The sequence below is a fragment of the Nesoenas mayeri genome, assembly GCF_963082525.1.
Source record: "Nesoenas mayeri genome assembly, chromosome: 4".
In the NCBI taxonomy this organism is placed as follows: Eukaryota; Metazoa; Chordata; class Aves; order Columbiformes; family Columbidae; genus Nesoenas; species Nesoenas mayeri.
Window position 1 is genome coordinate 71,805,008 of NC_137540.1, and position 25,366 is coordinate 71,830,373.

Here is a 25,366-nt window from a genome sequence, read left to right on the forward strand (position 1 = left end):
CTAGATTCTCTTGCTGATTCTCTTGCAGGTGATGTCTCCTAAGGTCATGGTCTGAAAAACAAATGGAAAACGTTAGGTTTTCACGGCGCTTGGCTCCAAACTCTACTTGGAAAGGATCTGGTCTTGCAAAACGTAACAGGACTGATCCCCAGTCTATCTCCTATAAAGTGATTTATTAAAGCTCTAGATTTCATCATGAATGCCTCAAATCAGATAAGGATAATCTGACATTGCTCAGCTGGGATTAGTCTGCTGCACCTCTCTGTGAAAGTGCCAGGCCCAACCACAAACATGTATATCTGGTTGGGTGAGAACATGCCTTCATTGCATGAAACTTTGATCAGAAATGCCTACTGGGGTTTCAAAGAATGCTTTTTGGGTCAGACTATAAGGAAGAACTGCCTTTGGTGCCTGCCCACTGACCAGCTTTGGCTGCAGGGGCCAAGTGCAAGTACATGCGTGTCTCCAGTATCTCTCTGAGGTACCCAGCATCTCAGCAGGCTTTGTAGGGCCAGAACCCTGTAGGTAGCTGTAGACAACGTTATTCCAGCCATTGCTCCCCTCTTTGACACTTACATTGACGATGGTGTCGCCGTTGAGTTCGGTGACAGATCGCACCCCTTTCGCGGTTCCAATCAGTTTGTTGTCACCTTCCATCTGAACAAGAGCCTGGTAGAGAGGGGATGAGACAGAGACATTCATGTTATCACTGCAGACCACATCACCTCCTGCGTTTTGTCCTTCGCCTTCTGTACTCAGCTGCAACTGTCCCCTCTGCAAGCTGTTTGGAGCACACTGCTTCCTCAGAGGTTTCCCGGGAGGAGTTGGAAAGAGGGTTGTGCTGGTGGTGACTACAGCACAGCAAGGGTGTGGATGTTCACTTGGGGCTCTACAGTGGTGCGGTTTTGATGCCATACCTACCTGTCTCCCCTCCAACCAAAGAATCCCTCATGGCTCCTTGCAGTGTTAGATGCCAGAGCAGGGATCCTCAGCATCACACCAACATGAGTTTTGGGGGAGAAGATGGACAGCTTTTCACCCTGACAGTTCTTGTGCCTCCGTGCAGCCCAGCTGCTCCTTGGGGCAACTCCTCATGCAGCACCAAGACCAAGACGACCCGCATGCCTCCAAGGAGGGGACTGCTGAGCATGCCAGATTGTCTCCTCTCCACCACCCACCCAGTGCACATTGCAGCAGCAGCCTCTCTTGGTTTGGGCTGATGGGGAGGTAGGCAATGGCGTGGGGCTGGGAGGAGTCGCTGTCAAGGTGGGAGATGATTAAGGGAGATTTCAGAAATACAGTCATGGCTGGAAAGCTCTCAGGGGCACAGGCACACCTGCTGAGTCTCTGAACCTCTAAGGACCTGCACATCTAAAAAGGGAACAGACAGCACTGACACCCTCAGGGCAGCTATCACTGATCATTGAAATGGCTCAAATAAATAACTCAGCAAAAAATGTTTCTGTTCATCTGTCTGCCCAGCTGTAAGACACATTTGTCTGCCCTTGAGTTGCTGATTTATAGAGGGTGAAGCTTTTCTAATAGCTGTTTTCCCCTAGTTTTTTGCACAAGGGATATTGGTGATGCTGGAAACCATGATACAGTCAGTACAGCTACCAGAGCCTGACTCACGGGGGCATTTCTTTGGTGATCATAGCTCCTCCTTTCAAAAGTCCCTATAATATCATCTTCTCTTGAAGGTGAGAGGCAATATTTGCCAGTAGTGCTGTCTTGACATTTTATGAACCATTGGAAACTAATATCCAGGAACGGGAGCTGACCCAGTTTCAAGGGTGATAAATCCTCACCTTGCCGAATCATCTCACCTGGTGTAAACTGAAGCAGTGGAAAAGGCTAGCAGAGAAGCAAACAACTTCTGGGACTTAAAAATAATTTATTGTTTTATAATTCATTAGCTGACCTTCCTGCACCACCTTTAAGTCAACAAAATGAAAGTGGGGGTATGCTTCGTGTTGCAACACCACAGAAATTCAACCCTTTTCCAACCCACATCTCTCAGACTTTTTGCTGTCAGAAGGATTTACCAAAGCATCTCTATTCCCCTTTTCCAAACTGGCCATTAAAATAGCTTTAGGAATGCACGGCTTTGTTGGCAGAAGTGCTGGCTGGGGAGCTTGCATGGTGTTTTGTAAAAGTGAAGAGGGGAGGTGCGAACTTCAGAGACTTGGGCTCTGAGTTTCTCAGGAAGGTGGCTCTGAAACGCAGTGTCATTTTCTGAAATGTGCCCCTAGGAGCCTTGCTGAGGACCCGCAGGGAGCAGGGCAGTGAGTGTCACATCTGCGGGCTTGGTTACAGCGATTAACCCCTTCCCGTTATATTCAATTATGTGTGCAAACTGGGAGAGACAGAACTGGGCTGGGGGATTATCCAGGTCTTTGTCCTGTGTCAGCTTTAACACCCGTGGTCTGGTAATTCCCTTTGGCTCAAGTGCAGAGGGAATGTCTGGAAAGGAAACTTAATGTCCCTGAGCCCCTGTAGCCCTGGCAGAAGAGGAGCTGGTCACTCACCCTGGCCTTCTCTCCTGTCATCAACTCCATATCGTACTCCTGCCCGACGGTGAACTCGTTGTGAATTACTTTGGAGCCAGTGGTCACGGTAACCTTGAAATGTTGCCCATCCTGCACTATTTCCGTGATGCTCTTGAGGTCTTTTCCCTTCTGGATCTGTTCATCGGGAAGCCCTGTCCAGGAACAAGAGATATTAGGTGTATCTTGGAGCCATCAGCGAGCAGATTCCTGCTGCCAAATGAATGTGGCGGGACTTGGGGACCCACAACTGTGAGGATTTCTATTCCAGTGTGGAAAACCTTGCGGTGATGATGGTTTCCTAAGGACCACAAGGCCCTGAGTCTACTGGGGAGGAAGAATAACAAATGCTGTCAGCCTGAGTTTTGTGGGGGAACGAAACATCTCTCTTGTCTCACCCACCTGGCTGGGAGCAGAACAGCTACCTCCCTGGGTAATTATCACATGGAAAGAAAAAATCCTGTTTTACTTTCTTTGCTGGGAGACAAGCAGAGAAAATGGAATAAATTGAGGCAGAATGACAGAATCAAGTGAGTTTTTTAAATGAGAATCAGGGTCCCTAAGAACCAGTTCATTAGACTCTTCTCCCAAAGCCTGAAGCTGCTCTGACAGGTAAAGCACATCTGGCACATAACTGTGCAGAAGGGGTGCAAAGCCTCCTGAATCCCTGCAGGAACATGATCCATGTCATGGACACTGTTGGAAATTCAGCTAGCCACATTCACCATTAAGCATTTAAACAACCTCCACTATTTTTCTGACGAATGGTGGAATCTGGGGCTTTGCAGCATTGCTGAGCAGCAGCACTGTGGGCTGAGCGATGTCCTGCTCACCCTCAAATTTCACAGCCCGATGGAGCAGATCTGCAGCTGTCCTAAGCCACCAAGGTCCCACTGGCTTGTCATGTGTCTGCTACACTTTGCTGTGCTGGCCCGTGGCTGCAGAGACTGCTGGGACCATTTTTCTGCAAGCCACAAAATGTCACCCAGCATCTCCTGACCTCCAGCCACCAGCCAGAGAGATGCTTTCTCTTCTGAGATCACAACTCCATGCTCATGCATTAAAAAAAAACCAAACCAAACCCCAAACCAACAATTGCAAGATGACAGATAGAAACAGGAATTCTGAGAGAAGCTTTTGATCTACATCATCAACACATTTGGACTCCCAAATGCCAGTGGGATCTGCAGAGGCAAAGCAGCACATCCAGGCACTTACCAAGGGCTTTCATAAAAGGCTCAAAATTTTCCTGGGACTGGAGTTGGTATTTTCCAGTGAAGCTCATGATGGAAAGGCTCTCTGTGCTCCCAACACAAGAGAAGGTGCCTTGATGGTGAGCAGAGCTTGGTTTTATAAGGTCCTTTTGCCCTAAAGGCTGGTCAGAGGTAAGATGATGTAATTTTATGGCTGTGTTCAAACATTAACATAAAACTGGGCAATGGTCAGTGACAAATTGCTTTGCATTTTACGGACAACGCGGGGGCAGGGAAAATCCCATAAACCCATTTTATGGAGGTAGCAACGTGGCATCCATAAAGAAGTTATTAAAAAATAGTACAAAGAGATTATTATCAGAGGAACAAGCCAAATCATCTAATCAGTCTGGAAGTGCTCATCTGGAAGAGGAGAAAGTGCTGGAAGATTGTGGTCTCCTCTGGAGATGACAGTGGGGATGTTTCTCCTGGTTGATGTGTGCACGCTGGGTCGTGAGCATGAGCATGAAGAATAGTGGCTGCACACTAGCTGGACTTGCTTGTGACTCCAGGTACCTCTTGGTCCTCTGTAACAGTGGGTTTTGGTGTAGCAGTAGAGCCCAAATCATCACCGTCACCTGGGATTGAACTGGCCCATGCTGAAGGCTGTGGTTTACTTCAGACTTTATCACTATGGCCTTGCCTCCAGAAAAGGATTTTGTGTGGAGAGATGGACCAGTGATGCTAGTGATCAACCCAGGCTACAGCCAGGAGCCACCACTGAAAACCCCCTTTCCTTTCCATTCCCCAGGGGAACCACAGTCACTCATCCACCGAAGGAGCATCCCAGCCCTTGGAGCTGCATTTCTCCCAAATGCTACATCAGCAGCCTCCAAGCCGACTCAAATTTCTCACTCCAAGGCAGGACTCAGGTCCAGGCTCCTCTCCCATTGTGGTCCCCTTGGCCGAGTGGCCTGCGTTGGTGCTCGGCATCTGAGCATCCATCCTCTGCCCGAATGAATTCCACCTCCTTCCCAAAGTCACCAGCTCAGGGATTTTCCCCCTTTTCTCTCACATGACTTCTCCTCTTTGCAATTCTTCCATTCTACCTTCTCATAGCATCATAATCTGTCTCTTTCCAACTTGGAGATGCTGCCAGAGCCCTTTACAGCCACTTGCGTCCACTCTCTGCTCTGCCATGGAGCACAGTGATGCTGCCTGGGCCAGATTCAGCCTCAATTTCTGGTTAATTAGTACAGGCAGAGTCTGCCTGATGAGGCAGGAGAGGGAAAACCTCTGCAGATGAAGTTGGCTGGGGCGGCACTCATGGGGGAGATCAGATCATCCCTCTGGGCAGGTTCAGGGAGCACTCATGGTGGGGTGGATCCAGCAATTTCTCCAAACAGCTTCTCAGCTTTTTTCCCTTTTATCCTGGGCTTCCCAACACGAATGATGTCACCTTAGGAACTGCATTTCATTTTTTCCCCTGCTCTGGGTGTGACCTTGGGGTCACGCAGGGCTGTGCTGCCACACGTCTCTTTTCAGTGTCTTCTTCATGGGGACAGTGGTGACTGACCCCTCCAGCCATGTCCTGGCAGCAGATGGAGCTGGTAGCTCCCTGAGTCCTGCCAGGTAATGTCCTCTGGCCATGGGCCACCTGGGACCACATGTGTGTCTCCCATGCAGCCATGCCCTGGATCTCTGGCTGCTCCTGCAGGCAATTCACGTCCCCTCATATTGCATAAGGAGGAAAGACTTGTAAAAACACCTGAATATTGTTTTATCATCCGACTCTTTTTGGAGCCCAGCGATCCTGATGCCTTGTGGAGTGGTCACCACAGGAAAGGTCCTGCTCTGCATGGCCCATTTTCCCCACTGTCATCAACCGGACCTTCCTGAAATTGCAGTTTTCATTGATTTTTAAAGTGAGATGCACCCTCAGACTGGCCACGTTTTACCATGTTAGATTGGATATTAGGAAAAATTTCTTCCTGGAAAGGGTTGTGAGGCATTGGAACAGGCTGCCCAGGAAGTGGATGAGTCACCATCCCTGGAGGTGGATGGACTTGATGATCTTGAGGATCTTTTCCAAGCAAAATGATTCTATGATTATATGACTCTATATCCTGCTGCTGGTGCAGATGCCCACTCCCACCCATTTCCACATGAGGGGTACCGATAGGGGGTGGTCACTATGTCAGTGGGGACAGACCTTTCTCAGGTAACCCCAGCCCCAGTTACTGAATTAAATTTATCCAGGGTAATTATTATCTAGCCATGCCTGCTGGGCAAACAGCAGGTGAGATAAACTTAATCTCAATAGCAAAGTTCAGAATCCTTGTACATCTCCCCATCAGAATACAGGGCCTTTTAAAACATGACATCACTTTAACTTTCCAGGGCCAAAAAAATACACCTGACTGCATGAACAAAAGACTGAGTCAGCTGACCATTTGAGTAAAACTAAATCCATACCATAAAAACTGGACCTGGTTTGTAGAAAGAGAAAAGGCATAGGTCATTTTCAAAAATCATCAAGGAGGCTATAGCTTGTGGGAAGACAGCAGGTACTTCCATGTTTAAGTTGCTTTGAAAATAAAGTGTAGGATCTTAGAAGCTTGTCAGAAAAAAGGACACAAGTGTCCCATTTCTGCTTTTTGCACCTGAGTCAAAGATATGGATATGCAAAACTTCTCAGCTCCCTACTAGCCATGGAAGTATCTTGTGTCCCAAGGTGATGAATCAGTGAAAAAACAGTTGGAAGTGACCTCTGAAGGTCTCTGTTTCAACCTCCTGCTCAAAGCAAGAACATCACCAACAGCAGAGCAGCTCAGCCATGGCCTTACTCAAATCTCAAAAGCCACCTCTCTGGCTCTCTGGGTACCATCCTGGGGCTGCACCACCCACCTCTCAAAGAAGAGGTGTCCAAACCTCCCAAAGGGCAATCTGTGGCTGGTGCCTTCGGTTATAACAACTGCTATAACCAAAAATAATCCCCTTGCCTGGGGTGCCCCGTCCTGGCTCCCATTAACTAAACACTTTCACTCAGTGTCTGCCAGGACACTGGAAATCCTCCTCCTAAGTGCACTGCTTCTTGACAAGTTGGATGTTGTGATGGGGAACAGGATTTTGAGTCTCGGGGCTCCTGCAGTGAAAATCACAGAATCATAGAAACATTTTGGTTGGAAGAGACCCTCAAGATCATTGATTATTAACCTAATACTGTCACTAAACTGTGCCCCTAAGAATCTCATCTATACATCTTTTCAACACCTCCAGGGATGATGACTCCACCACTTCCCTGGACAGACTGTTCCAATGTCCGACAACCTTTTTTGTGAATGATTTTTTCCTAATATCCAATCTAAGCCTCTCCTGGCACAACTCGAGGCCATTTCCTCTCATCCTATCACTTACCACTTGGGAGAAGAGACCAACACCCTCCATGCTCCAACCTCCTTTCAGGTAGCTGTAGACAGCAATAAGGTCTCTCCTCAGCCTCCTTTTCTCCAGGCTGAACAGCCCCAGTTCCCTGAGCCACTCTTCATCACACTTGTGCTCCAGACCACTCACCAGCTTCGTTGTCCTTCTCTGAACTCCCTCCAGCACCTCCATGTCTTTATTGTCATGAGAGGCCCAAAACTGAACACAGGATTCAAGGTTTGGTCTCACCAGTGCTGTGTACAGGGAGACGATCACTGCCCTAGTCCTGCTGGCCACACTATTCCTGATACAAGCCAGGATGCTGTTGGCCTTTTTGGCCACCTGGGCACACTGCTGGCTCATGTTCAGCCTGCTTTGCTTCCTCCAGTTTGAACCAAAACTTCGATTTAAGCTCTGAGCTCTGCAAAGGACTTTACAGCTGGAGCTCTGTGTGGAGAGAGGCACTTTGCTGTAGCCCGGGATGGGGTACCTGGCAGCCCTGTGGAGGTCTGGGAATGTCTTCATGTGCCTCTGCCTCTTCTCTTACTCTTTTTATCTATCCCACCAGTGACTCCTCAGGCTTTGTGAGGCCTTTGGTTTCACCTCAGTGCTTTGGGAAGCTGGAACTGTACTCTACAGCAGGAAAGGCTACAAGCCAGGTCTCTTGCTGATTCAGTCATGGATTTCTCCAATGCAGGTGCAGTGTGAGACCCCAAAAGCCCTAGTCACTTTTTGAAAACCTTGATCACAAGCTTGCCAATCACAAATCCCCATATGGCTTTCCCTCTGCCTCAACTCATATTATTACTTGGATCATCCCTTTTTCTCCCGTGCTTGTACCCGGGAACCTGGTTCACTGCCCAGTTTTCACATCTTTGTTCTGATTATTTTTAACCTTGAGGAACAAAGGTTTCTTCCGCAGGCCACATGGCTGCATTGCTTCAAAAGGTTGGATGGGATGGGAAAAGATACTGCTGCTTCCATTAACTTTCTCTCCCTCTTAGTTTCCACCAACTTTTCATCGTGCTGCGTTGCCAAGACAGCACTGGGATTAAATAAAGCACCTTTCCCAGCTTCTTCTCTTTTCAAAATGTCTGTGGCAGTCCGCTGGGGGTTGGCTGCCTCCAAGCTGTAACTTCCAAGCTGTAGACATGCAAGCGCCGGTTCATATTGGTTTAGATTAGATATGCCATTATCAGAGCCTCGATAAGACTTCCAAAAGCGGCAGCTTGTACAGAACACTGCCACTTGATAAATCTTTCCATTAAGGCTGAAATTCAGCGAAGGGCAGCCCTCAACCCATGTCATCTTATCACAAAGGTCCCAAAGGGAGTAAAGGCTCAGTATTGCTTATCCAGTGTCAAGACAGTTATTTCCTTGTAGGAAGAGACCTGTTGCTATCTTGGTTTGCTTGCCAATGATCACCTGAGGAATAGAGCTTGCAGAAGAGCTGGCCTTTGGCTTTGGGGTCTTGCCTTACAGCAGGACCAAAGCTGCTAGCTGTGACACTCATACTGCCCTCTCTTACCTCAAACATCTTCAGCGCTGTGCTGTGACCTCTCTCTGGGCACATGGACCCCTGCTCATGCCCTCAGAGGGCAGGTATTCCCCTTGCGGCTTGGCCTGTGGTGGGATGAGGCTGTCCTTCAACCCACCACCCACGTTATGGACTGAAAACAGTGCCCATTAGTTATGGAGCTAGTTTGTGCCAGGGCAGAGAAAGAAGTTGGGAAAGAAATGGAACCATTAGCAGTTAATGTTCTTGAGTGAGGAAGATCTGGAAGAGCCAAAAGAGAACCAACAAATGGTTAACCAGTGCAGATGTGTTTCATCTCACCCCACCACACATCTGCAGTGCAGATGTCTGCACCTGATCCAGGGGCATGAAGAGCCCCTGAGTCGGGATAAGCAAAGCTTCATCTGACCACAGGGAGATGTGCATGTTGGGATGCAAGGAGCAGCATCCTCCAAGTGTCTACAGGTTGTCAGATGATCTTCAGTTCTGAAGGGACACATGGCTGTCACTCTGGGCCTGTGCTCACCTCTCCAGCTGGCCTGAGCTCTCCTCAGTCGTGATTTATCAAGCACAGCGGCTCACTTAGTGACTGCTCACAGTGGGTTGCAGCTAATTAGTCAAGAAGAACTTGTCAGGCCTACACAGGAAAGAGGAGAAGCCTGTGCATCTGCATGCCCTGCTATTTGCACATGAGTCCTGATGTGCATCTCACCACACATGTGCACGATATAAACGTCTTGTGTCCTGAAATGGCTTCTTATCATCTTATCATGGTAATATCGTTGTCAAAGCAATTGACTTGGTGTCCTACACCCATGACATCTAGCAGAGCCTCACACTCTGGGATCACCCTGGTAGCTTGACAGCTCCAGAGTTAATGTGCAGATGCGCTGTGCCAAAGACCACTGTTCCTGTCTCTCTCTGAGCCAAATATGTAACCACAGTTTGCATTTAATTTAAGGAAAGTCCAAACAAAATCCCCAGAGACCTTCCCTAGCAGATGGTGCTCCTTGACTGGGGAAAACAATGACACAGGAGCGATGTACCGACCAGAGGCTGAGTGCTGAGGTAAAATGCTGCTGCGAGGAGGGCAGAGAGATTTCAGGAGGTCTGAGAGCACCCGAGTTTTCACCAGGTTCACAGCCAGGGAGCTGCTCCATGGGAAACGACCATGGTGCCAGCAAGGCCAGAGCTGTGGACAAAGTCCAGGGTTGCCACTGAACATGTCCTGCTTCGTGATGCTGCCATATTTGCTACAAATCATCTCCCTGAGCACAGGTATTCCTGTTTTGCACATAATGCAGCACAGAGACTGAGTGGCTTTCCAAAGTCACCTGGAGAAGCTGATAAAGCAAACGTGCTGTAACTGCTCAGCCACCACAGCATCTTCCTTGTCGAGTCCCTAGTGGGTGGTCATAGACCCCATATTCTTTGGGACTGCAGATTTTGAGATAAAATTTGTCCCTGTGGCTTAATGTAAACTTTGACATACTAGCACCAGATTGCACAAGCTTTTCCACATTACAGCATCTTCAGCGTCCCACCATGGGAGCCAGCGTTGCACAATCCCATCCTCGTGATCTCTTTCTCCTCTGCCTTTATGAGTAGGTCTTGCACTTTGGTCTACAAGACCCAAACTACAACACAGGTGTCCATGACCTTGTGAAACACCTCACAGTAAGGAAAGAGCATTGCACCCGCCTATGGGGAAAGGGGCAGAGTGCTGGCAGCTTCTTGCCCTGCAAAATCACCAGAGGTGGAGGTGGAAAAGTGTGTGTGTGTGCACATTTGTAGGTGAGAAGGGGTGTTGTCCCATGTGGAAGTCCTACTTCATGTCAGCTGAGATACTGACGACCTATATCAGACTTAGAAAGAGGATAAAAGAGCCACATTTGCTGTAACAAAGGGACAGCTTCATTTCTGCCTAACAGCTCCTTGACAAGAGACTTGAACAAATTATTCTGGGTGTGCATTTGCCTATGCAGCTGCAGACTCTCTCTGCAAACTTCCCTGATGGCCTTCCTGCTCTGGGTCCCCAAACCTCACCAAGTAATGGATCTACCTCTGAGAAAGGCAGAACTGAAATAACAGTTTGATTTCTGGCCAAAAATTCACAGTTTTTACCTGGAAACTCCCATTTTCTCTGTGAAAGCTCATGCTTCTGCACATGAGAAGGGAAGGGGACACACAACTTCTTCATTCACTCCCAGCGACAGCCTTGGATATTTTTTCTCAGACAACATAACAGGCTTTCCACTGGGACTACTCTGTACAGAGTAGTAAATGACATTGAAAAACCCCAAACATCCTTGTCACCCACTTACTGGACCTGCCTGGAGTTACTTGGGTCACTCATCGATCTGAAAGCTTTTGTTTGTGTATGGTTTGCAGACACTGGCCAGGTCATGGACAGGGACAGGACTGGGAGATACGGGGAGATTTTCATGCTGGTCAGGCTTATGTGATGCTTTTCTATTAAATTTGGAGCATTCTGGTCCTGGTTGCGAGTTGGGGTCTTTCCACGTGCCCCATTCTGAATCTTTCGAGGGGATCCAGAAACCCTCCAGGGAGGAGGGACCAGGCTGGAAGAATGCTGATGAAACCTCAGGATGGACCTCAGGGAGAAGATGGGGTGAACGTGAACAACCTCTTTTCTCCCTCAACAAGCCCTTGCATTGGCTCAGGCCACCCACCTTGGTAGCCTGCCATCCTACTGCAGGACACTGCCCCTGCCTCCTCTTCCTCAGCTCCAGAATGGGGCTCTTTGGAGAGGTGTTTCCTGGCTGTTGCTTGAAATCCCAGTGGGGTGGCTGAGTGCACATGGCCCAAAACACGGAGGAACCTGTGAGAGGGTGGGAAAGGCTGTGTGAAAGCAGGACAAGGCTGCCCCGAGGCTGGGGTTGTGCATCTGTTCCATGGATGTGAGGCATTGCTGCCATCTAGTGACATAGGATCATAGAATTATAGTTTGGGTTGAAAAGGATCTTCAGAGCTCATCCAGTGCCACCCCTGCCATGAGCAGGGACATCTTCACCCAGATCAGGTTGCTCAGAGCCCCGTCCAGCCTGTCCTGGGATGTCTCCATGGATGGTTCATCCACCACCTCTCTGGGCAACCTGGGTCACTGTTTCACCACCCTCAGCATCAAAAATTTCTTCTTCATGTCTAACCTGAATCTCCCCTCCCTTAGTTTAAAATGATCACCTCTTGTCCTATCGCAACAGGCCCTGCTAAAAGGTCTGTCTCTGTCTTTTTTATTGGCCCCTTTTAAGTATGGAAAGGCCACAATAAGGTCTCCTCAGAGCTTCTCATCTCCAGGCTGAACAACCCCAGCTCTGGTGGCTCTAGCAGAGCCCCTGGTCCCCAGTGCTCCTGGACCTGGGGATGCTCTGCTGGGGTTATCAAAAGGGGGCCCAAACTCAACACCTTGCTTGTTCTTGAAACATACAGAGGGGCCCATTGGTGGAGAGGACAGAAAGCTGCTCAGCAAACACAAAGCTGAGGGTGTTGCAGTGATTTCCTTCAGGTGCTGCAGCACTCTAGGGCGAGATCTGAAATTTTGGGGGAACTTGTGAAGGAAAAAAACCTGGTTTCTCACTGCTGTATGTGCTCTTCTGCTTCCTTGGTCCTCAGCACACTTTGGGATGCTTTTGGTAGGTGGAGAGGCTGAGGAAATTGTGTCTGGAGGGATGAAAGCTGTTGCAGAGGGAAAAAAACCAACAAAGTTGTAGAAGTCTGACAGCTGCCTTATCTGGGGTTTGCAAATACAGCTGATTCCTGACAGGTGAGTCCAAAGGGCATGAACTGCTCAGAACAGGCAAAGTCCAAAGTGGAAATGCAAATCCTGGCAGGAATACGGAGGCAAGACTGGGTTAATGAAAACCTGTTATGTTTTCCAACTCTTGATCTGTTGCTGCAGTGGGTAAGCCCTGGTGGGCTGGTGTGCAGCAGCATGGGCATGCTGTTCCCCTCCTTTCTTTTAAAATTCAAAATAACACCAAAAAATAGTGCTCTAAACATCAGTGCATGGAAATGGCAAGGCTGGGTATGGGAAAATAAATGGCACTGTGTTCCTGATGCATGTCCCTAGTGTTTCCCCTGTGCTCTGCACTCACCTGTGGCTGCCACAGGAGCCATCCCTGCCACCACAGCATTAACCTATGATCTCATTAGTGAGGGCTATCACTGCCGAGAGGCCCAGGACATGGATAAACCTGTGGCAACACCCTTGTTGATATTTCTGTCTGTGAACACAGAGCAGCAAATGTCCTAGTATAACCCGTTTTCTTGCAGAGTTCTTGCATGCACCCCAGAGGGATGTGATGCTGAAGGGCTCATTGATCTCACTGTAAGCACTTGAACAATAAAAGATCTTTTTTAGATGAATCACTGCAGTTATCTCACACAGCTCATGCACACATTGAAAGTATTAGATGTACAGTGAGTAAATGCCCAGAGGCATCAAGTCCCATGGTGCTGGGAGTAGGTAAGGTCCCATTGGGATGTGCCAGGTGTCCCTTGTGGAGATGCTCAGATGCACATTGGTGATGGCTTTTATTACCAGTGTAATAATTTAATATCAGCTTGTGCAGCTTTTCCCAGGGATTTGATCCTTTCCTCATTCTGGCCTAAATTTGGGCCAAAGTGTATACCTCTGCATGGGCAGAGATTGCTGCAAGGATGGGAAATCCTGAATTTAGCTCGACATGTTGTCATGGGAGAGGTTAGAGTAGAGGAGATGAAGCATATATCCCACAGCTTTCAGTATTTTATTTATTTCTATTACTTCACTATTTCTTCAGAAATGCTTCTTGAATTTTTTTATGTCAACTACCACCAGATCGCAATGGGGAAGAAACCCTTTCAGAGCTGGTAGATGAGGAAGGGACTAATAACTAACCCAGCTGGGTATTAAAGGGTCATTTACCTTCCAAAAAATACACAGGGCATTAAAACCACATGGGACTGAGAACATCATCTCTTTACACCACTTTGTCAAGGTGGGATTTGCCCTGTATGTTGGGGATCATGATTCTATGATTCTAAGCTGAGGCGAGCGGACGATGTCCCCGAAACGGAGCTAAAGCTCCGTTTCGGGGACATCGTCCGCTCGCCTCAGCTCGCCAGGTGACCCTGGAGGGTTTTGGTGACTCTAGGGATGGCCCTGCAAAAGCTTCACCATTGATTTAACCATCAGCAGTTCCTGAAGAACAAGGTCCATCCCTGCTCGCTGTTTTTCCAACGCCTTGTGAAAGGACTTGGATGCCACTTTGGGATGGGGACGAACCCCCATTCTGGGGTCAGCACCCCTATGTGCCATGAGGAGCTGGTGGCTGCAGGTACAAGGAGGAACCTGGGGCTACAGTGGGTTTGGGTGGCTCATAGTTCATCTTTGGAACATGATGAGCAGAGATCTCCTTACAGTGGGAAGATGCAGGCTGGTTGGGTGATATAATTGATATAATTGTAGATAATTAGATCCGTAGAAGTTCCTAGAGGTGGTCAGAAAATAGAGACTATTAACACTGCTCTGGCCTACTGGATAAACTCAGATATATTATTAAAAAGCTGCTGTTTGCTTCTTGCTCTGCTACTGCTGCCCTGTTCAACCTTGAGCAACACCATCAGGGGCAACTCTTGCACCAGAGCCTGAAATTTAGCTTCTGTCTCCTGCTAAGGAGCTTGTAGTAACAAGCTGGAGCTTGTTACTGGAGCTCGTAGTAACAAGCTGGATGTTGGGTGTAGAAGAGGTTTTTCATGTTGGTGCTGAGGGCACGGTCTGGACCACTCTCCGTGGAGATTCTTCTCATGGCTCCGGTTACTCTCCAGAGTAAAAGAAGCAACACATGGTGGGTTGGACTCTGATGCCTTGGCAGGTGATGTGTCCCCTACTGCAGATGTGGGCTTGCTTGCTCATGGCTGGCTGTTATCAGCCATCCTTTGTACCTCTGCCCCTTGCCCTCCTGGGCTGAAATCCCTGCACATGCTCCAGGAGCGCACACTGTGCTGCACCCCAGCTCCGCGCAGCCACCGGTCCTGAGCTGACATCGCCATTCAAAAAACACTATTTATTAAACTAAAAAGTAAGGAAAGGGATGCACAGCCCTCCCCTACAAAGATGAGCTGAGGCTTTTTGCACAGCCCCGCACAAGTCCCCTCTCTCTCCCGTGCCTCAGTTTCCCCATCAGTGGGGTGGAGCTGTTATGACATCCCAGCCTCGCAGGCTGCAGTGTCTTTGCACAGCTGAATTACAGACTGATTTTGTTTGAAAGGGACTTTTGGAGATTTCTGACCCAAACCCTGCTTTAAGCAGGTTCAATCTCAACTTTAAAGCCAACTTCATACTTAAACCAGGTGGCTCAGTCTTTTCCCAGTTGAGTTTGCAGTTTTTCTGTGGTTATACTGGAGACAACAAGCTTTCTATGCCCCATGCTTGATCATTTCTATGCCCCATGCTTGATCAGCCTCGTGGAAAAAACTATCATCTCCTAATATTTAACCAGATTTCTCCGCAGCCTGTGCTTCCCATTGCCCCAGTGCTCAGCACCACCAGCAGCATCTCAGCTCCCTCTTCCCCACATATTCCCAATTGCCAAGCTGGGTGCAGGGGACCCAGCACCGCAGCGAGGGGAACATCAGCGGCGTGCAACGGGGAGAAGTTTTCCATGAGCACAAGCGCAAAGGGCGGCCGGGTTGCAAGCGGCGGTGGCGAGTTGCTCAGCGGCTTTGTTGCCTCCGCGTGGGGTCAAGCGTCCTGTGGCCATTCAGAGGGGCTGCACAATCAACTCCAGCGCCCGAGGTGAGAACGGCTGTGGGGGTTCACGGCATCGGGGCGAGGTGGGGGGGGGCTCTCCCAGCAACGCTGGTGGCTGCTCGGTGGGATTTGCATGAATCCGGGGTAATTAGCTCAGTCTTTCCCACACTGAGTTAAATCCTGTCCTTAGTTTAACCGCTTTGGACAGAATCAGCCTGCTCTAAACACGTACTTATTGCCTTTTATTTATTTATTAATTCTATTTTTAATACTCCAGCTTTCGCAAACGGCCTGTAGGGGACATGACGTGCTTCTGCAACGACTGCTGCGCCGGCAGAGCTTTAGCTCGGGCCGGGAAGTGTCTCCGGGAAGTGTCTCCGGGGCAGGGTGGGAAGGACGTGGGGGAAGACGGGCCGGGAGTCTCCAGCCACCTCAGGAGGAATCCCAGGTGGCGTTTCCACCCTGTGCACAATTCTGTGCACCCTTCCCCAGCCCCGGCTGCTCCTACTCCCCGTGGCGTTCTTTTGGGAGGGAGTGGTTTCCACCCTGAGGAGCTCTGCCCATCCACATGGGAAGTCTTAGGGGGAGTCAGCCTGGGATGTGGGGATGTCCCCAGTGAGGGGATGCTCGGGGGTCCCAGCAGTGACTGTGGTGCCTCCACAGCACCCATGGAGTACATCAGCACGCGGGGAGGTGTGGGGGCTGTTGACTTCGAGGGAGCCCTCTTCTCCGGCTACGCGCCCGATGGGGGCCTCTTCATGCCCCAGTGCATCCCCACGCTGGACCGGGACACACTGCAGAGATGGAGCCGCCTCTCCTACCGGGAGCTGGTGAAGGAGCTCTGCTCCCTCTTCATCACAGCCGAGCTGGTCCCGCGGGACACGCTCAACGGTGAGCCCCAGCCACGCAGGGAGCTGCTCGCGGTGATGTGTGCGAGGATTTTGGGGTGTTCAGATGCACCTGCCTGCCTTCACCCCTTCACAAGCCCCCAGAGAATGGAGCGCTGCACCTCGCCTGCTCCTTTCTCTATTCTCTTCTTCTCTCTCACCTTGCTGGGGCTTGTTACCTTCTGGAAAAGGTGTCCCCTGTGCAATAGGGATGGCTGATGCTGTGGTCCTGCTCACTGCTGGGGGACACTGCTGCTCTGATGGGCTCCAGACCTGTCCTAATGCCACAGCTCTCTGCTGCTCCACACTCTCATTGAGATTAAATCTTTAATGTTTTTCACGTTTAACAGATATCACTTCCACCAGAGGGCAGCTGCAACCTCTGTCTAAACAGCACGCATTCATAACATTCCAGTTTCCTGTATTTTACATTGTAACACAGTCTGCTCCGATTGTGTCAGGTGTCCCCTGGGGTCTCTTGCCATAGAGATATTGAAGATAATAAATCTGTGATGTTTTACTCCTAATAACTAAGAATAACTTGTTGGAGATCTGTCACCTCTCCAGCAACTTAGTCTTTGGTTGTGCAGAGAGATTCCCAGGAGCATGAAGAGCACAGATGCAGCAATCATAGAATAGTTTGGGTTGGAAGGGACCTTCAAAGACCATCTAGTCCAACCCCCCTGCCATGAGCAGGGACATGTTCAGCTAGAACAGGTTGCTCAGAAAAAGAATACTCCTCTACCTAACAGTCTCTTTAACGATTTTCCCTCTAGACCTGATCGACAGGGCCTTCAGCAGGTTCAGGCACAAGGATGTTGTCCATCTGTCCAGGCTGAAGGACGGGCTGAATGTGTTGGAGCTCTGGCATGGGGTTACTTACGCATTTAAGGATCTGTCCTTGTCCTGTACGGGGCAGTTTTTACAGTACTTCTTGGAGAAAAAGCAGAAGCATGTCACTATTCTGGTGGGTGAGTATGCCTCTTTGTAGATGATGGAACTTATGGGCAGGTCTTTACCTTGAGAGCCATTATTCCACTGCCCTCCTTATGCCAAAGGGTGGTATTGCCTCGTGGGTATCGGGTGAGTGGTCTCTGGGCGATGCCAGGGTGGCAGATCTAGCCAAAAACATCTCACGGAGCATCTCTGCAGTGATACGAGGTTGACTGATGAATCAGTTTTTTGCTTTTCTTGGCTCCTCCTCACTTTGAAACAGGGACTTCAGGGGACACGGGGAGCTCGGCCATCGAGGGCGTGAGAGGGCAGAAGAACATGGACATCTTCGTTCTGCTGCCCAAGGGCCTCTGCACTCAGATACAGGAACTTCAGATGACCACTGTCATTGAAGACAACGTCCACGTCTTTGCTGGTTGGCATTGCCATTGCACTGTCTACTTTATGGCCCTGCTGTGACAGAACTGTGACCCTAAAAGTCTCAGGGGGCTGCTGCTTTAGCAGCTGCAGCCAGCTGGGCCATTGCTATCATGGCCACCGTGCCCAGATATCTGGCTAACAGGAGCCTATATCAGATGTCCCCACTTGGATGAAAAGTGGTTCAAGGTGTTCTGTTCTCCTGACCACAAATCAGACCTGTCTCCATGCAGGTGCTTGGTGTTTAGTTGCACCAAATTCAGCGCCATTTCTTGGCACTAAAAGGATGGAGAGTCACCCCTTCCCTCTGTCCCCTCAACTTCATGGGTGGTCCATCCCCTCCCATCTCACCAACCTCATGGTGGGGATCACCATGGGGTGCTTGAGCTGTCCCATGGACTCCTCTGCTCAAACAGGTCTCACCTTGGCCTGTCCTGGCAAATATATATTCTTGGCATAAGCAAGATCCCAAAGTGCAACTTCTATAGAAACCACCTGGCATCCACGTGGTGCTACTCAACCCCTGGCTCCTATAGTTCAGGACACCCCAGAAAACCCCATGGCTTGAAACTGGCCCTATTTTTGATGAAGAAATACTTTATGTCTGATGTGCTGATGTTGGCAGATCTAATCTTTCCTTTCTCCTTTTGCCAGCTCATGGGAACAGTGATGAAATCGATGAGCCGATCAAGGAACTGTTTGCTGATGTCGATTTTGCCAGAAAATACAATCTGATGAGCCTGAATTCGATCAATTGGTCTAGGATTATGGTCCAGATCGCTCACCACTTCTACGCTTACTTTCAGTGTGCCCCATCCCTCGATACCACCCCGCTGCCAGTGGTGGAAATTGTTGTGCCAACAGGAGGAGGAGGAAATATCACAGGTGAAGGGAAAAAAGATAGGTTAGATAGGGAAGAGAGCACTGTGACCTATGGACTGAAAGCACTTTGCAGGTGCTGGGTATTGTTATTTATTAAAACACCCACTGTCTGGTAGGATTTCTTCAGAACCACTTATATTTTATTACTCATGCATGGTTATTACTAATTTAGGTGTCACTGATGCAAGGTGCAGAAAATCCCAAACCACCTTCTGATGATGACTGTAGCTATCTTGAGGATGGTCACTTTAGAAGAGGACAGAATGTGTTTGATCCAGGAAAGAGGGAAAATACTGTGGCTCTGATTTCCTAAGTGAGACATTAACAGAGGTGTGGAGTCCTTCCTGGTCCTACTCTGGTTTGCATGGTAGTGCGCAGCCAAGAGAACCACTTTTAATTGCATAGTCTGGCCTTCTAAATGTGAGTCCTTGATTGCCTCCGTCCCAAAACAGGCGTACAACTGTCTCATGAAAGCAATAAAGGATTCCATGCACCCAACTGCATTCACTGTATTTCCAGGCTGCCCATCTGAGGCAGCATTAATAAGCTGCAAGAGCCCAAAAGCCTCATCTCCCGTGCTTGAACGGCAGCTGCCTGACCTCTTGGTCCCCATCTTCAAATGTGGAGATGCCCAAGGGTCAGCGTTCGATGGCAGGTGGAGCATTGCATCCCTAGTGCTCCACCAAAACATTAAAGACAGATTTCTTAGCATCTACTGGGGACTGCCATTTGTGTCTGCTTCTGAGCTATATGCTCAATCAACTTGTACAGTGACTTCTTTACTAAATCTCCTTTGAATGTTTCTTCATCAAGCACACACATATTTTTTCACTTTTTTCCTAGCTGGCTGTATTGCCCAGAAAATGGGTCTCCCAATTCGGCTTGTTGCCGTTGTTAACAGCAATGACATAATTCACAGAACTGTTCAACATGGAGATCTCTCAGTGTCAGAGAGTGTGAAGGCTACATTAGCATCAGCCATGGACATTCAGGTATGTAATGAATTGATCAAAATGCAAGAATACCAAATGTTATATATTTTTGTAACTTTTTTTCCTTGTACTCTGTTTTACCTGGTTTATGAGAGCAGAATTCTACCGCTGGCAATGCCTTTCAGCGATGCATTAAAAGGTGTGACTCATATTCAGCATTTATGCTGCAGACTGCTGAGCTGGGATAGATCAGACACCTTCTTCCTCACTTTTCAGGGCTTGACTTAGTAATCTTCATTGTTAAATGCTGGGTTTCTGGGGTTTCATTATGTGCAAAGTTAGCAAGAGAGGGATGTGTTTTCTGAAAATGTGAGACTTAGGAAATTATAAAGCCCATCACGTCTCAAGGGCTTTTTTGGTGCTCCTGAAAGGCTCCACCAGGAGCAGGAGAAGAGACCAAGAAGAAGGAAGGGAAGCCCAGAAGAAATGCCTCATCTATGGCCATCTGCAGTTTGCTCAGAGCAAAACAAGTCTCAGCAGGCAGACAGAGGCCTCAGAAATGAAAAGTCATGAAGGTGCAGAAACAAAACACCTGGAAGCAAATACCTCCCATTTCATACCTACCCTGTGATCCACAGCAATTGAATCTACTTACAAACAAATGACCAAAATGTGAAACAGTTGGGGTTGTATCACTGTGGCCTTAAGCTACCTGGATTTCCCAAAAGCTGTTCAAACACAGTGGGAGGATCTGGGAGCCTGGAGGAATTGCCATCCTTTGCAGAAGCCCCTGTCACCAGGCTGCTGTGGTCTGCAGCTTGACTTTCCTCCTGTGATGTGAATTTGTGGGGCTCCTCAGAGCTCAAGCAGTAGTTGGGCTCCTGTGTCCCTTCAGTAGCACTGGTCTGTTGAGACATCTAAGCTTGTGCCAGACTTTGTGGTCATGAGGGAAGGCAGCTGGGTGAGGTGATGTCCAAAGATTCCCAAGGAGCTGGATGGGTGTATCCTTCTCCATGGCTGTGTGGGACATCATCCTTCAGCTCACATCTGAAGCGTCCATGCAGATATTTCCACAGCTCAACAGATCATTCATGCTGGAGGCGACTTCAGGAGGTCTCCAGTTGGGACCTGCTCAAAGCAAGGTCAGCCCGGATTCCTCAGGGCTTGTCCTGTCAGGTGTTGGAAATCTTAAAGAATGGAGAGTGCACAACCTCTTCAGGTTGCCTCTACTGCAGTCAGGCCAAAGCAGAGAAAAATTTCCAGCTAGACACTAACGGAGGACTTGAAGCAGAAAGTCTAGTGTGAAGGAGCCTTGCAATTTCAGGAGAAATTCCATGAGAATCACAGCAGAAACTGTGTCCTTGTGGTACCTGAAACCAACCAGGAGCTGTTCTCTGGCCCTGAGGTCAGGAAGCAGCACGTAACTTACGTCCATGTGCCAAAACTTTCCTTGGGAACAGTCACCAGCATGATCTGCCCTCCGAGTTGGGCCCCAGTGTTCTTCTGGACAACTCTAATGGCACTGGGCAAAATCAGCAGCAAGGCCAGTGCTCACACCAGTGTCCTAGCCCAGTTCAACTTACTGGTGTCAATGTAGTAATCTATAGTGGAAATGGTAAGGCTGGTACAAATGGATGGTGAAGGCTAAGGTCTGGATGTGGAAACAGTAGAAGGAAGGACAGGAGAAGGGATGTCAGCAGGATGGTACTGGAGGCACCTCTGGTAGCAGGTCACTGAAGTCCAGACATGATGACATGTAGCTTCTCAGGACAGCCAGGCCAGGAAGCAGGGGACAGCCTAAACCAGGGGACAGCCTAAAGCAAAGGGCAAGCTATGCCCAGACTAGACTGAAGATTACAGGCTGGAGGCCCTTGGAAATGATGGTGGGAAGATGAAGAACAGGACTGGGGTCATAAGCCACCCAAATAAGGACACTCAAATCTGAGTAACTCTTGATGACTCTCTGAGGTGGGACAGGATGGAGAGACAAAAGGTCATGGATACTGTCAGCTGCTAAAAGGTACAAATAGCTTATCCAAAACCAGCACTGGAACCCAGGAGATGCGATGAGGACTCAGTAGTCAGTGCCACTTCTCCTGTCTGTCCCTACAAGGTGTCTTGGACAAACCACCTGGATGAACGTTTCTTGGTACTTGTGAGCGTGCAGGAATGAGGCAGCGAGCACTGAGATCGGTTTGGGACCCTCCTGCATGGTCTTGCACGGAGTTGCAGTGTTGCAACACCGATTGCTACATGGCCGTACAGGCCAGTCAGGCCCTATATGTACATTATATGTTCATAAAGCTTATCGGCCAGCCCCGCAGGGAGCTGGGTGTCTCATTAAGTCACGCGGAAGCTGGGTGACTCACAGCAGCATCTGCAACGCTGAGTAAACAGCTGGATATTTCTGCTTCTCAAATACATAGTGTGTTATTAGCCTGGGTTCCTCAAGGTGATTGTACAGATGTGGTCATGCCATTGATTTATCAGTTGTCCTTTCATTACGTTTTCTTTTAATCTGATGGTCACTGCCAGACTGCTCTGACAGGTCAGAGCTCTGAAGGATGCTGGGTTCCCAAAGGCTTGTCTTAGGATGTAAGTGTGCAAGGAGAAGACACAAAGCCCATGTCAGACTCCATCAAAAAAAAAAGGTGGCAATAGGACCTCAACCCTAATTAGACATCAGAGAATCCACACGGGTGCTATTCCTCCGAGATATACACTTGAATTTCCACTACTTACCTGTTGCGTTGTTATCCCAGGAGCCTTACAACATGGAGAGGATCTTCTGGCTGCTCTCAGGCTCCGACAGCCACCTGACGAAAATGTTGATGGAGCAATTCAGCGTGTCGAAAAGCCTGAAGCTGCCAGAGGATTTGCACAGGAAGGTCAGTTCCTCACGCATGTGGCACCGTGTGTGTGTGGGTGTGTAAGTGTGCAAGGAGATTTACCACCACCAGTTGTTTTCGACTCATATTCAGAATAAAATATCATAGTGGAGACTTTCCAACCAAAAATTGTAGCATGAGGCCAGAGAAGCTATATATCAACATGTGTGCATAGAGATGTTAAAAGACCGTTTTAAATTATGTTTTTTGAAAGAAAGCTCTTTCTTCTTTGCAAAAATATTTTTTTAAATGCCTAGAATTATTTGAGTAGGATATGAAAGCTCTCCTTCCTTGGCCACTCCAGCTCTGGCATTGGCCATGCACCAGGGCATCACGTAGTGTGTGCTGGCTTGAACCTGATGGGGCGCTTTGGAGTGGGTCTGCTGGGTTTGGTGCTGTAATTCAGCCTCTGTATTTCGATAAATGCAACACAAAGCAGACAAACACAAAGCAGAGAGAAATACAAGAGGAAACCGAACATTTGAACTGTGAGGCTCTTTGGGCCAGATGCAAAGTCCTGACTCTTCCCACTCAAGGTGTGCTGTCCCCTACTGTGCATCCTTTGCCTGTCATGCACTCCTGCTTGCACAGGGGCAAAATAAGTACTTAAATATACATCATTCAAAGAAAGAAGAACTATGACACTGAGGTGCATTTTACAAGCCCTCAGAAACTCCCTTGGAGCATGCAAATAGCAGCGTGGAGCTGAGCAGCTGAGTTTCGGCTCCTCTCCACCCACGCTCCCAGCACCTGGGGATGGAAACCCCTCACTCCTGCCCTGACCCCGTGGTGGTTTCCATCAGTGCCTCATCCCCTGGCTGCATCACTAATGCCTTCTCTTTCTGTACCTGGCACGTCTCATCCCCCAGCCTCCCTATTTCGAACTGCTTTGCTGGGTGCCCCTGCTGGGAATGCCTGGGGTGGTGATGTCCTGAGCAAACCTCCCCTTTTCCCCTGGGACTGCAGCTCTCCAAGACCCTGCAGTCGTGCTCGGCTTCTGATGAGGACATTGTGCGAGCCATGCAGCGCTGCTGGGAGAACAACCACTACCTGCTGTGTCCCCACTCTGCCGTGGCTGCTCACTACCACTACTCACAGCTGGATAGGTAAGGACAGACATGGTCCAGGAGCATTGGGGTGTGGAACATCACTTCTCCTTTTGCTCCTGCCGCACCTCCAGGTTGAGTTTTGCTTCCATCAAAAGTTTTCTTGCTTTTCTTTTCCTTTCCAGCACGCCCCGGTGTTGCTTAGCTCCAGCCTCCGCAGCCAAATTTCAGGACGCCGTGCTCCGAGCTGGGCTGGCTCCCCAGCTTCCCCCTGAAATCACCACCTTAATGTCTATGGAGACCAGGTCCATCCCCTTGGAGCAGGGGCAGGACTGGGCACAGGCGCTCCGGGAGCGGATCAAAGCCGCGGCACAGCGGTGGGAGACACAGAGGGGTCAGTCAGCCCCCCCAGGACAAGGGGAGGTCACCAGGCAGGGAGTCACTCGAACCTGAGCTACCAGGGTACAGCTGGTCAGTGCCTCCCAGGGCTCATTTTCCATTCCCAGGAGAGCCCCGTGTTACACTGCGAGAGCAGCCTACGGTCTCCATGCAATGAATTATTAGCAGGAACACACTTCGCCATTGATTAATGTGGAATATTTCATAATGTTTCCAGTGAAGAGCTCTGCAATTGTATCCTCTCTTCCTTACATATTCATAAAAACTGATTGAAACTCTGAATAAAGCTGCCCGTTTCATCATTACATGCTGTTACAGAAAGTTCTCCTAGCATTACCCAGTTACCATCTTCCTGAGCATTTTCCAGTGATTCTGGCTCCGTGCTGGGATGTTCAGCAGCACCTAACATGCTAAACAGGAAAATTATGCAGAGCTGGAGGGGATCTGCTTTCCCCGTCCCTATAAATTAAGCAGTGCCAGGGGTCATTCCTGGGCATTGAAACTTGTTCAGCGATAGTGTTAAAAAGCAATAGTTTTCCCTGGACTTGTTTATTTTAAGGAGTTACTTTCCAGTGCCATATTTCACAGCTTTGGGTCCTCGTCCTGCTGCAGACTCTTCCACTGAAACAAATAGGAAATGGGAAATTCCCCTTCAGCCCGAAACTTCAGGTCTTTCAATACCACGTTCTCACCATACACATATAAATATATAAATACCTCATGTGGGAGCTGCCTCCACAAGTCATGCATCTGGCAGGGATCTCTTGTGCCTAAAAAGAGGGGGAAAAAAATAGGAATAATTACACCAGGGGGGAAAAATCCCCCTTTGCCATTAAAAAAAAAATTCCCCCTTTGACATCAAAAGAAGTCCCGTAATGGGAGGATTAATTTGAATGTTTAGTGGCATTTAGCGGGGTAGAGTAAATTCTGTGAAGTGCATCGGCATGGGATGTTGTAGAATGTGCGGGAAGAGTGGGAAGCTTTACCTGGGCTGGGCTGTGAGCCGCCTTGCTGGCACTTGGGCAGCCTTTTGCTTGGATCCCCCTTGTGCCGCCTCCTTCCATCCCACCGAAACTCTGCAGGAGAAAAGAGACCCATATCTCCACCGAGACAGGGGCTGAGGCTGCCCCATCCCAATTCACAGGGGTAAGGGAAGCAGCTTAGTTGAAAATAAAGCAAAAAACCCACAGTGCTTGGATGCTGAATATTTTTAATGCTGGCAGCTCTACTAGTTGCATGGATGGAGCAGTTGAGAGGAAAATGGTGGTGAGGTCCGGGGAAGATCTATGTTTTGTGAGGCTACCATTCATCCCTTTTTACAAGCCAAACCAACCAGAAAATATGTCTTATTTAAGGAACAATGCCGTCTTATCCTCAAGAATAACCTTGCCCTAAAGGATGGCTTTGTGCTGGGGGCTGATGCAGCGAGTCACTGGTGGTGTCGATGAGAAACCCCCTGATCCCATTTGATCCCCATGTTCTGCTGTCCCTTTCATTGATGTACACATTGTATTAGTTGGACTCCACCA

At 49.0% G+C, this 25,366-nt stretch overlaps 2 protein-coding genes across 2 annotated transcripts; one reads left to right on the forward strand and one right to left on the reverse strand.

The window, feature by feature from the left end:
• Window positions 1–3,831, reverse strand: FABP1 (fatty acid binding protein 1; the record flags this gene model as incomplete). The annotated part of the gene is made up of 4 exons (XM_080343616.1): window positions 1–51; window positions 577–669; window positions 2,529–2,701; window positions 3,765–3,831. 4 exons carry the CDS (start codon window positions 3,829–3,831, stop codon window positions 1–3), a joined length of 384 nt encoding a protein of 127 aa, XP_080199742.1.
• Window positions 3,832–16,055: 12,224 nt separating this feature from the next.
• On the forward strand, window positions 16,056–23,891 carry THNSL2 (threonine synthase like 2; the record flags this gene model as incomplete). The annotated part of the gene is made up of 8 exons (XM_080343691.1): window positions 16,056–16,323; window positions 17,096–17,290; window positions 17,536–17,688; window positions 18,345–18,575; window positions 19,416–19,564; window positions 22,267–22,392; window positions 23,359–23,498; window positions 23,624–23,891. The coding sequence occupies 8 exons, from the start codon at window positions 16,056–16,058 to the stop codon at window positions 23,889–23,891; spliced, it is 1,530 nt and encodes a 509-aa protein (XP_080199817.1).
• Window positions 23,892–25,366: the final 1,475 nt, after the last annotated feature.